This window comes from Colias philodice, chromosome 7 (assembly GCF_061535455.1).
Source record: "Colias philodice isolate Cphi_HAF_F1 chromosome 7, ilColPhil1 Martin Lab GWU primary, whole genome shotgun sequence".
Taxonomy (NCBI): domain Eukaryota; kingdom Metazoa; phylum Arthropoda; class Insecta; order Lepidoptera; family Pieridae; genus Colias; species Colias philodice.
Window position 1 is genome coordinate 9,801,174 of NC_143092.1, and position 12,799 is coordinate 9,813,972.

At 31.5% G+C, this 12,799-nt stretch overlaps 1 protein-coding gene and 1 long non-coding RNA gene across 3 annotated transcripts; both read left to right on the forward strand.

The window, feature by feature from the left end:
* The first annotated feature begins 726 nt into the window (after positions 1–726).
* LOC149487311 (uncharacterized) lies at positions 727–4,312 on the forward strand. Of its 2 annotated transcripts, none has more exons than XR_016315905.1 (2): positions 727–1,879; positions 2,291–4,312. It is a non-coding gene; the product is annotated as an uncharacterized LOC149487311 (long non-coding RNA). The 2 variants fall into 2 exon arrangements; XR_016315906.1 differs by having other exon boundaries at positions 1,739–2,071.
* Positions 4,313–9,515: 5,203 nt separating this feature from the next.
* LOC149487312 (uncharacterized) lies at positions 9,516–11,608 on the forward strand. The gene is made up of 3 exons (XM_089697366.1): positions 9,516–9,828; positions 11,164–11,315; positions 11,534–11,608. The coding sequence occupies exons 1-3, from the start codon at positions 9,552–9,554 to the stop codon at positions 11,606–11,608; spliced, it is 504 nt and encodes a 167-aa protein (XP_089553492.1). The 5' UTR covers positions 9,516–9,551.
* The last annotated feature ends 1,191 nt before the right edge of the window (positions 11,609–12,799 follow it).

Consider the following 12,799-nt stretch of genomic DNA (forward strand, 5'->3'; position numbering starts at 1 on the left):
TAAATAAAATGCAGTTATGTTTTAATATCATGACATTTAGCCAACGCATCTCAAAAATATTGCTATCGCATCAATCGAATTTGCATTTATCTGTGGCGTATTTTGAGGTTATATTGTATTTTATAGTCTGTGTGTTGAAACAACGATTTTATTTTATTTTATTTGCTTATTTTAAAAATCATTTTGCTGATATATTTTTATGGTTGATTGTGTTCTACCTAGTTGAGAATGCATGTGATTTTATTGTAAACGTCAAATTTGTGTATATTTATTATTATTATCTATGCAGCGGAGATTTTTTTAATCTGTTTTAATGTCATTATTTTTATTAATCTTCATTCCAGTGTAGAGTATGTTTCGGTATAAGCTTTATGTTAGAGATTTTAAAATATAGTATTTTTTATATAATTGATATTTTAATTTTATCCGTACGTGGATGCTTGAGAATTTAAAAGTTTTTAATACGAAAAAAATGATTGCAAAAGTAAATATACGAAGAATCTCTGTATTTCTATATCCCATGTCACAATAGTACTAAACCGCGTCGTCGAATGATAATTTTTAATTGTTAATAAATATTTATATAACAGAATGTATTTGGTTTTTATTTTTTGTTTATAAGGCGTCTACAGTGTTATGCAATTTATAGCCCATACGCACGCATGAACGAACATACAAGTGAAAAATTTTTGCACATGCGTCGTTATTTCCATCTCTCAAAATAAGAGTCCTTGTTTAGAAAAACAAAAATACGATATTCAAATCAAATAAAACTTTACACTAAGTGCTCTTTGGAATATCACTTAACTTGACAGAATAACACTCACCAAAAAAGTGAACGAAAAAAGTGACAATTTTTATATGTAAGTCTGCGTTAAGTCATCACTTGTCCTGCGTCATATTATGACAAGATATCACATATTATGTGTGTGTGACTGCATGTAATCTAGGCATAATTATAAGCCAACAGTTGGTTACTAATTTTATCACAATTATAAACGAATCATTAAAAGAAAAACAAGAGCTATTTCGGATCTTTATTTCCTAAGAGCTGTCCATGATTCTCATTTTTATTGTTATATGTATCATATCTCATTTTAATATTTATTTAAGCTGTGTTAAATATTTAAAACTGTATATGTACAAATTAAAAATTAAATTCAGTTATTGTATTTATTATTATTTATTTATTTTTTCGATTAGACACGTGTTAGATCTATACAACATATTATATGCATGATTCATTCGCCTACCTTACTATTTCTCATTTGAAACATTTCATATGACCCAATAAAAAATATTTTCAAACATTTATATTCTTCCTAAAAAAATTAGATTCATCATATTATAAAAAAACTTTTATGTATATTTCAATCCATCGAATCATTTTTATGTAAACACTCGATATAAACAGCTTTTCGTAGTTGTACCTAAAACAGCTTATTTAAAATCAGTAGCACAAAAGTGTTTTATTCCGTGTCGCATTAGGGTTCCCAACTGATAACAACGATATTATATTATAGTTTTGCCTTATACTGTACTTTTTACTGTTGAACAAAAATTCATTAAAAAATATTTCAACACCATTCTATACTAACATGCAAGAAATACTTTTTTTACGCAATGTCTGAAGATTATCGATCTCAGACCTTATATACTATTTAAAGAGTTGGTAACCCTAGCATTTGCCATTGCTTGAACATGTCCCTAAAATGGAGTATAAGTTGCATAACACGGGGCAGGCTCCCGCGGTGTCGCGCAGCGCTAGTTTCTCGAAAATCGGACAGTCCTTGAGGCGATCTTCCGTCAGACTTTTCAATCGGCTCGCTGGAAGACACTCGGTGAACTTGCCTGACGTAGACTTCTCTGATCCTGACAGGTTTGTTTAGTCACGCTTTTTTTTCGTTCAATCTATGGCGCGTCACTACACGCTCTGACAGCTGTCAGTTTGGTGTGCGCTTTTGTGAACAGTGACGCAAAGGCTTTTTGATTATTGCAAACACTTATAATCACCTTATAATTTTATATGATTGAGTATTCGAAAAGTTTGAAGTAGTGTGCAAATTAGTTGGTAAGTTAATGTATGTACATATTTCATTGCATTGTTACATGTAGAATAAAAAAGTAAATTTATATACTAAAGTAAAGTAACAGTAAACTATTCTGGAACGTCATTTACAGTAATTTCTGTAGATGCTATAATAATTATTAAATTCACAAATGAATGTTTTCGCAAAAAATACACCAACAGAAATAACAACCTTTACTAATTAACATTTTTATTTAACAGCATGAAGCGCGCAAGCTCCCTGTCAGAGCTCAATAAACCGAGCACAGATAACCAACGGTAGCGACCATCGACAACAGCGCTGCTGGTCTACGTCACTACGACCCTCGTTCGGATACTCTCATTGCAATCATGATAGTACCACGAAATACATTGAATAGTCATGTTTAGATACGATAGAATACCATATAGGTAAAGGAAAGACAATAGCACGTAATTGTAGCACTCATTTGAATTGAAACAATAATCTTTGATCGCAAAATGTTTGTCATGAATGCGCAAGGATATTTGTGGGGATGTAACGAGTGATGGCCTTTAATTATTCTAAATGGGCAGGATTTTATAGATGGCGGATATAGAATGGCGTGGGAACTGACGAAGAATTGAAATTGTATTCGTAATATTGTGATATAAGCGCAATTGGTGGTGAATAGTTATCGAAAAAATGTCAACGTAGTTATATAATCCGCTTGGCTTTTAATCTATTGTCGCTCACGGATCATTTTACAAAATTGAAGCTAACGTGATTCTTTTTATAATATTTTCATCCTCATTTACGGTGATATTTTTGATAGGCATACAATTATAGAGTGAAACACAATACTTGTGTTTGAATGCAACATAACATAACATGCACGATTCTATAAGACAAAAAAGAGCGTGTGTGTCGGTCATACGTGTCGGAAGTGAAACTTTTTTGGCAAGATTCAAAGATATCAAATTCGTCGCCTTACTCCATGACGTGACAGTATTGCTATGACGCGACCTTGAAATTTTACTCTCAACGCGTGTAAAGAAGTTTCACCTCAAACATATTGTTTTATTTCGTATAAAAATATTATTTTATTTAAGTAATTAGTTAAGTACAACATAAGTAATTATTGCAACTTGCAAGACCAAAATAATAAAATTTATAATAACTGTAGCAAAACACACCTACAGTCATTTAAAGGTGTCTTAAAGTTACCTATAGTATCTGTATTGATCTAATTCTCAAAAATATTTTTGTTTATTTCCAACATCCATACAGTTGTTGCCTATTATTAGCTATAGCTTGTATGAAGAGTTATGTTTGTACCCACTTTGTATTGAATAAACATTTCACGTCACTTACTTTTATATTTTCTTAAAAATGTGTAGAACAAGATCAGACAATTAAAAATTAATATAGCGATTATCATAAGCTTTATTCTGAAAGACTTGAACATAAAGCTTCCGCACATGTTTTAATTAGATGTACTTAGAATTAGGCGAAATATGTCGTGTAGCGTGTGCTAATTATCAATAACTTTTAAGTATTTTATAAAGCATTGAAAATTATAAAAAAAAAAACATAATGAATTGATACAAGGTATGTAATGACAGATGACAGTAAAAAGCGCGGGAAATATTATGGCGAAACAACAAACTCTATAAAAGTATATTACAAATCACAGTTTAATAATGCTGTTTTTTTTGGAAATTTTATAAAAGGTAGGTAATCATCCTAATTAAACAAACATGGAGAAATGTTTGAAAGTTTAAAAAAAAAGCGAGAAAAAAATGTGGAATATACTTAAAAGTTATTGGTAATAAGAAGATACGTTATTAATTAATTAATAGCTGGATATTTATTTTTAAATTATTCTTACTTAGATAACTGGAATCTGGATGAAAGAAATACAAAATAATTGCTTTTGCATTGTTTATAATAATTAAATTTTAGGCCTTTGTGGCTTATCAATGTCTAAATTAAAAATGTAACACTGCGCAATTAATTCAAAATTCTGTTTGATTTAATTATTTTTTTTCATCATATTATTTAACAACCTGATATAAATAATTTATCTATTATTATATTTTATCTTTTGACATGAAATCATTTGGTAAAACAAGTACAGATGTATGTAATAAAAATAAGCAAATAACATATCGATTGTTAAAAAATATTCATCTAAGAATATTTGCGCAGTGTAACAGAAACGCATTTTAACAAATTGATCTCAGTCAACGTTATTTTAAATAAATAATATATTCTTTAAAATATACGATGTTTTATTTCTCACCTATTAAATAACATGATACCTAGATCATCATCTCATAAGCACTTTTTAAAACTGATTAGTTTGATTGTTTGAACGAGATAATCTCGGATTATAATTGAAAGATCAACTGCTATGCTGTTTATCGACGAATCCACGTCAATCTAATATATCTAATATTATCTAATACATATTATAAAGGCGAAAGTTTGTAAGGATGTATGGATGTATGGATGTATGGATGTATGGATGTTTGTTACTCTTTCACGTACAAACTACTGAACCGATTACAATGAAATTTAGCACACATATAGAGGGTAACTTGGATTAACACATAGGATAGTTTTTATCCCGGAAATCCCACGGGAACGGGAACTATGCGGGTTTTCCTTTGAAAACGCGGGCGAAGCCGCGGGCGGAAATCTAGTATATTATAAAGGCGAAATTTTGTAAGGATGTATGGATGTTTGTTACTCTTTCACGTAAAAACTACTGAACCGATTACAATGAAATTTAGCACACATATAGAGGGTAACTTGGATTAACACATAGGATAGTTTTTATCCCGGAAATCCCACGGGAACGGGAACTATGCGGGTTTTCCTTTGCAAACGCGGGCGGAAATCTAGTCTAATTATAACGTAGTAATTTTTAAATTGTAATTGAGTATAAATTTTTAATAGAAATTACATAGGTATTATTTAAGTAGGTAGGTACCTACTTATATTATCTATGATATTATTTGCTTAATTAATTTTAAAAACATGAATTGCCTTAGTCAGCTAATATTAAAAAAACCTACATCTAATTAATATTTAATTAGGTGTAGGTTTTACCTATTCAATAGTTTCATTGGTTGCTAAACTTACGTAAGTAGGTATATTCTACATATATATAAATATTGCTTATTCTGAATCATCAAATACAATGTCGTAAAATTTTTAACAGTTATTCAAACGAGTGTGGACATAATCTAAAATAAGTCATGTTAAATTTATAGAGTGCGTTATAATAAATAAGAGCGGTTGACTTTAATCGTACCTATCTGCTGCGCTCATCACGCCTTCAGTTCCCGAATGACCGAAATTATTCACTGCTAACAGGACCGCTTAATTGGGTTTATTTGTATTTTTTAAGACGAGTTATGATCTGCTACGATGTGTACATAGTACATACCGAATTATTACTGTACCTACCTACTTTGGTACATAGGTCCCCAATATAGGACGAGGTTTCACTACATTATATAAAACAAACTAGCTTTCCTCTGTCTGTCTATCATCTATGTATGCTTACCTACATAATTGCAACGGCTTTAGATGCGGTTCCCTATTATATATTTAGTGGTGAAGGTTTTAGTACATATATCTAAGTAAGTAGATACAGTTAGGTAGTTCGTAATGTGTTAGAGAAAGCGAAAAAAACCGCGGATGGAAAGCTAGTAACTAGTAATTGTTATTTATGAATACATAGAATATACTGCGGACTGCCATTTATTGCTTCTCAATTAACGAACCTAAGTACTACTGGCTTCCCATTCGATCATATCACACAATTGTGTATCGGCTATTAGGTACCTACCTACTGTCTAAAATTTGAGAATATGAAACTTATGAGTTAAGAGTTACATTAAGAGTTTTCAAACGACCTTATCTTTTGAAAATTTAATAGATAATATAAGTATTTAAATAGGCGACTCTTGTAGGTACTAACTTTAAGGATATCAACGTAAAATTTAAAAGATCTCAGACCAAGTTCAAGTAAAACACTTGGATTCTAGAATAATATTAAATTTTATTAGTAATTAACTAATTACTAATTACCTACCTACCGACGATAGAAATAAAACACAAGAATATAAAATAATATGAATATATTGATCGTCGCACGTGTTGCAGCTGCCTAAACAAGACTCAGTGAAAACTTTATGGATATTAATGAGCAATACCAATGTTTACACTTTTTACTGTATGTTTGTTCATGCATCACATAGATATTATTATATTGATACTTATAGCTGTGCCGGCAAACGTTGTTCTGCCTTAGGTAGTCTTTATCATCGAAATAGATAAGTATTGGCCGATTCTCAGACGTAACCGACATGCATACATAATTTCATGAGAATCGGTTCAGAAGAGTATACCTTATATAATACTAGCTGCGCTTCACGGTTTCATCCGCGTGGCAACGCTCCTGTTGGTCTTAAGACGATACACAAAAAAAAAAACGAGTACCTAATGATAGCCTCTTAGTCTATAGCCTTCCTCGATAAATAAGCTATCCAACGCCGAAAGAATTTTTCAAATCGGACCAGTCGTTCTTGAGATTAGCGCGTTCAAAAAACAAAACAAACTCTTCAGCTTTGTAATATTAGTATATAGATTAGACATTTCATACAATATGTCCAAAAACTCTAGAAGTTTCTTGACTGCTGCATATAAAACTTGGGGTATTTGACATCTGTTTCACTGCTAGGTAGGCACTGCACACTGTACACTGCACACTGTAGGTAAGTGAAAATGTCATCTGAAAGCTCTCTGCACCAAGCTTAAAAAAGCAACAATTCCTTTCCGAAGGTAGGTATGTACATATCAATCCAATGTAAAAACTTGAAACCTTCTATATACATAGAACAGTAGATACTAGATACTAATTATTTATTGTTCCTATTTTCCAGTATATACTAGGTTGATCCAAAAGTAATGATAATCGGGGATTTCCTGTGCACATAAAAATATAAAATAAATGTTTTTTGCTTGCTCATATACCTACTCACTAAGTTATCACAAAAAAATCATATCAATAGGCCACGACCCACGTTTCCAAGTATTTACATTAATTTGAATGTGAACCGTGCGTGGGTGCTAGAATGTTTTCCGACGAAAAGAACAAACAACTATTCGACATTTAGAGGGTGAATTTCTAAATTTTTTATGAGATCAGGATAATTTTTTGTCTCGATTTGTAATCATGGACGTTACCCGAGTTCACCATGTTTATGCTGAAACCAAGAAACAATCAATGGCCTGCGATGGAAGCTTCCAAAGTGACGATGAAGAAATTCAAAGTGAAAATTAGTGGGATAGATTAAAGCGGTAGTTTTTTTTGGGACGCTGAAGGAATGATTATGGTGGAATATTCTAAGAAGGTAGCCACTATATTGGGCTCTTACTACACAGACCAAATTAAGAGATTGCGGTAGGTTAGTAAGGAAAAGAGACATATGGTAAAATGCGGGCTTGAATGCTGTTTCACCCAGACAACGCACCAGATCACAAATAAAAGCGTCAGTTGCAATGGCTGCCATTAAAAAATCGGCATTCCAAATGCTTGAACACCCACCCTGTTTGTTAGATCTGACTCCTAGTTATTTCTATCCCTTTCCTCGGCACAAGAAACACCGTCTTAGCAAGAAATTTTAAGACGACAGCGAATGATGATGTGAATGTGGTGGCCGCAGTAGAGGGGTTTTTGTGGATAAAGTCATACATTTTTTTTTTAGTTTAGGAAAAAAATATTGAAGTATTATTATCTAGTGAGAAGACTATCTACAGAAATACAGAATTATTTTAACTGTAATGACCTTGTTTAATATTGATTATCATTACTTTTGGATCAACCCATGTATAAAAAAACCTGAACCGTAAAGTAGTTACGCAAATTACAAAACTAAATTGTAATATCTAGGTATCTAAGTAAGACCTAAGTAGACATCTTTGTTTTTCCAAAAGCACGCAATTAGATACATTATTAGTTATTACTTACCAACTCTAATCCGCGGTATTTTAAATTTTACACATACTGAAAATACATAATAGGTACCTACACTCACAATAATTTACTATTACGCAAACTTCAATGATCCTTGCTGAATGATGGATTGATGATGAAACTGATGATGCTTGAATAAAAGGTCATCTAGACAAATACCTAGTCATCTCTTTGATTGAAGGAATACCGCCTGGTTATACAGACCATTAGAATTTCCTTCCAGTTACTATCTCGATGCGAAATTAGGTTAAGATTCGATTTTGTGCATAGATGCAGTGTAGATATGCGTAAAATTAATTACGAGTTACGACCCGGCTTATGCTAGTGCTACTAAAACGGACTTAATATTAGAAACTGTTGGTGAAGCTGATAATTTAATTTAAATTTTACGATATAATATATTGTTTTAAATCCAGATTATCTTAAAATAGCCTTATTTTTTTTAATAGGTACCTACTTAAGTAGGTAATTCCCAATAGCATAAAGCATTTCATTGTTTATGTTTTTTCTATGAGTTAGTTAGTTACTTGTCGAAGCTTTAGGTAGGACTTGCATCAAAACAATCAACAGCACGGCAAAATGTTTCACAGTCACATTTTATGAAAAATCATTAAAACAGTATCCTTGCGCTATTTGTTATTCACGAATAAATCGCCAGTTAAAATAGCAATTAATCTATCATCACATTTCGTCGTGAGAATGAAGGGACGATCCAATCCCAAGGGATTTCGCTAACAAGCAACAAGCACCAACTACATCTCTTTCACACTTAAATCTTAATTATGTTTATTGATTTGTTATTGTAATTGTTTATTGGATACAAGTGTCATTAGACTCTACAATAGTTGCTACCGCACATATTATTAAAAAAATATATATCGACCGAATTGAGAACCTCCTCCTTTTTTTCCGGACGATGTTAAAAATGAAAATCTGAATATTCTTATACCTATACTGCGTTTCCTTGAAGATTTTGGGATATTGTTTTTTTAAGTTAAATTGTTAGGTACCAAGGCTTGGCCAAAATTATAACAAAAAGTCTTAATAGCAAAGTATAGTTATGTTTGTTTGGTATAAATTTCCTAGACTACGCGAGTGAAGGGCAAATGCGGGCAAAAAGCTATGTATAAATAAATATGGGTTTCCTATGTAACTTTTTTCACAATAAATAGTGCATATGGTCTTTTTAAATAGTAACTAACTACATAAATAAGATTAAGTATGTATAAAAAATAATAATATGTCTACAAGTTTCAATATAATAAAAATTCCAAGCGCTCCAAATAAAGAAATAAGTAACAAAGGGGCCGGCATGAAATTGTCTGTTTATTCTTAACAAATGATCTTGTTCGAGATCTCCGCCCAAATAGGCCCCGCCTACAGCCGCACGCGCCGATCTCAACTGAAAACATCACAGTTCAATCCTGAAAGTTCAGAGGTTAACACGTATACATGAATATTTGAATCTCACAATGGAATACATTCGTACAAACTTTCTAATTCAAAACGAAGAAAACTTTGACCCGAAGCAAGAAGAGCTTTTCAATAACGAACATTTTGAGCCAATTTACCAGGAAGTATCATCGAGTTATGAGCAGGATTTTAACCAAAATTTCCTGCAAATGTTCTACGATTGTCGAACGAATGTACCAGATGGGAGTTGGGACTGGCAGTGGTGGCAAAACAGCCAAGTACTTAAAGAAGAAAATGAGGTGGAATCAGCGGGAACTTTGAGTTACAGCGAGGAAGGTAACTAAGTCATCTGTACCTATTAACCTTACTAACATCTATAGATACTAATATTATACAGCTGAAGAGTTTGTTTGTTTGTTTGAACGCGCTAATCTCAGGAACTACTGGTTCGATTTGAAAAATTCTATCGGTGTTAGATAGCCCATTCATCGAGGAAGGCTATTATAATAGGGCAATAGGCTATAAATAATCACGCTAAGACCAACAGGAGCGAAGCTACGCGGGCGAAACCGCGGAGCGCAGTTAGTAATTTTATTATTTTTATTTATTTATTTTATAGTGACCTTAAAACTTCAGTAACAAATCAAATATCATCGAAATCCATTCAGCCGTTCCTGATCTTGTTGTAACTAACGCTACTTTCTACGTAATTGTAATCTGTATTGTTCTAAGTTTGTTTTCCATGTTTTATTTTAATGTTTGTTGTATTTATTTCAAGCCATTAATTCTTACAATAGGTACGTGTATTAAAATTACATATGCAATAACTATCTATGTTATAGTTATGTAGTTATGTCTAGGTGATGAAACGCAAACTCTCTTCTCTACGAAAAATAAAAATATTTTATAACTATTTGGTGTGTTTAAAAAAACTCATGTTAAATGCCTACCGAAGATCACAAAGACACGTCTCATCCTTAAAAATTCGATCGCGCCAAACAATTTATTAGATACTTATTGATAAGCTAACTAATTGAATTATGATCTCTCTCACTATACACGTCTCTTATCTCTGCAACTTTATCATTGAACATTTTTTTAAATTGATCTCATGACTCATAAGGACAAGGAGTGAAACAGAAAATCTAAAATTCTGAAAGTTTAACGAAAACTCTATGTTTTTAATTCGAAATAGATAAAACATACCATGTACTATTTTCCTTCGGACGAAACCTAAAGCGAAAAGCTAGTCTCAAGTTTAGACTACACTACGTAGATCGTTTAAGCTAAACAATGCAAAACCATAAAACCCACCTGTACAGGAAAGCAATAAAATTATAAACACTAGCGCCGGCGCTTGACACATATGGCAAGCATCAAAGATTAGGTACCTACGCAATTCAAACTAACATTTATTTATTCGATTAGACTTCTTCGAGAAGCACTTTTCAATCGTCATTACATATTTTAATATTTACCACCGATTCGGAAAGCAATAGGTATCTACTATCTACGGAGAAGAACCGGCATCTCAGTGTTACAATTTAATTTTACAAAATATGTAACTGCATAGCTAGGTATATTATTATCATAATAAAACCTGCACTTTTTACAAAAGTTAAGGTTTAATAATTAATCTGTGTCTTCTTGATTTTTTTTTAAACTTTACAGAAGTTCGTTCACCAACTGCTTCCAGAAAAGAGAGGACTGCGTTTACAAAAACACAAATTCGCAATTTGGAAGCGGAGTTTTCCCGCGCAAATTATCTGACGAGGTTGCGACGATATGAGATCGCTGTCGCACTGAATTTAACTGAGAGACAGGTATTTTTTTTATTAGTTTTTATTTTATTTGGGAGCAACCTTAATTATATTTTTAGCAGCTATTTTATCAACACTACAAAATATATAAAAAAAATTGCATGAAAGTTGTCAATTGACAAAAAATTTTCATAGAAATAATTCTTGTATTTTGTTTCTAATTTCTTTGGTTTGGTTTTGAATAGGTAAACTGTATTGTACTGAAAATCTCTTGTTTACAGGTTAAGGTCTGGTTTCAAAACCGAAGAATGAAATGGAAAAGAACAAAGGGGCCTAAACATGCGAAAAAGGATTAGTTTACGAAATTACGTTTTTAATTTATAGTAATATTAATTAATAAATAATATTATAGTAACTTAATATTTCTTAGGAATAATACATCTAAGGTATGTTATATTATGTAGGTACATGTGACTAGCAGAAAATATATTTTTACATTTTTAAACATTATCGTGTTTGATAGAAATATAGGTAAGTATTATTATTTATTATAATAAAAAAATGTCAAACTGAAACTTATTTATTCGCGTTGAGAGTAAAAGTTCAAGGTCGCGTCATGGAGTAAGGCGACGATTTTGGTATATTTGAATTTTGCCAAAGAAGTTTCACTTCTGACACGTGTGCTCGGCACACGCGCTCTTTTTTTAATTTCGCGCGCTCGGTGGCAGTTGCGTTAAGTATAGGTATAGACTATATCCTATGGTGGCAATATTTTCGTTGGCAAATGGGAAATGAACGAGTGCATGTTTTGCTGCAAAATTAACAAACGGCATAAAAATGTGGAACTATAGAGAAACAAAGGAACGAGAAAATATAAGAAATGACTTATAATAATACGCTAGAATTAATTAATCCATTTTATCACCATATTTAATATTTTCCGTGTTTCTGTGTTGTAAATTGTAATTTAAAATTCCTCCAATAAAGTACCTATGTAGCAAGTAAGTATGTAGTTTAAAAAAATATTCCGTATGAAAATTCAGACATCTATCTCTGTAAAATATACATATAATAAATTATGATTCTTACTCCTAAATAATTGTTTTATTTCGATTAACTTTAACTCTTTATTAGTAATCTTACAACATCTACTAATAACAAATTAAGTACGTCAATGTACTTGAGAATATGAGAAAAATCGCTCAAACACATTACTGCACCACTGAACCCATTTTGATAGATGTAGTTGAAGACTTGAATGATTAAAATCAAATTGGAAAAAAGTCCTGATAATGTAAATAGGACCTTCTTCAGGTGCCTATTACATCAAAGTAACATATATTATGATAAATCAATTTACCCTATACCTACATATTATTTTATATAGTAATGTACCTACATACTATCAAGGTTTTCGATTTCTCTAAATAGGTAATGAAAATGAGAATATTTCATCCTTATATCTGATTCTAGGTAATTTTGTTCTAGATTATTAATGTTACACAAAATACTATTAATATTATATAATATATATTATTAATATTATA

What these genes read in the sequence shown, in the direction of transcription:
- LOC149487312 (XM_089697366.1), top strand. Translation starts at nt 9,552, where the DNA reads ATGGAATACATTCGTACAAACTTTCTAATTCAAAACGAAGAAAACTTT. An exon ending in TTTGAGTTACAGCGAGGAAG is followed by an intron (nt 9,829 to 11,163) that starts GTAACTAAGTCA and finishes TAAACTTTACAG; the next exon opens with AAGTTCGTTCACCAACTGCT. An exon ending in TGAATTTAACTGAGAGACAG is followed by an intron (nt 11,316 to 11,533) that starts GTATTTTTTTTA and finishes TCTTGTTTACAG; the next exon opens with GTTAAGGTCTGGTTTCAAAA.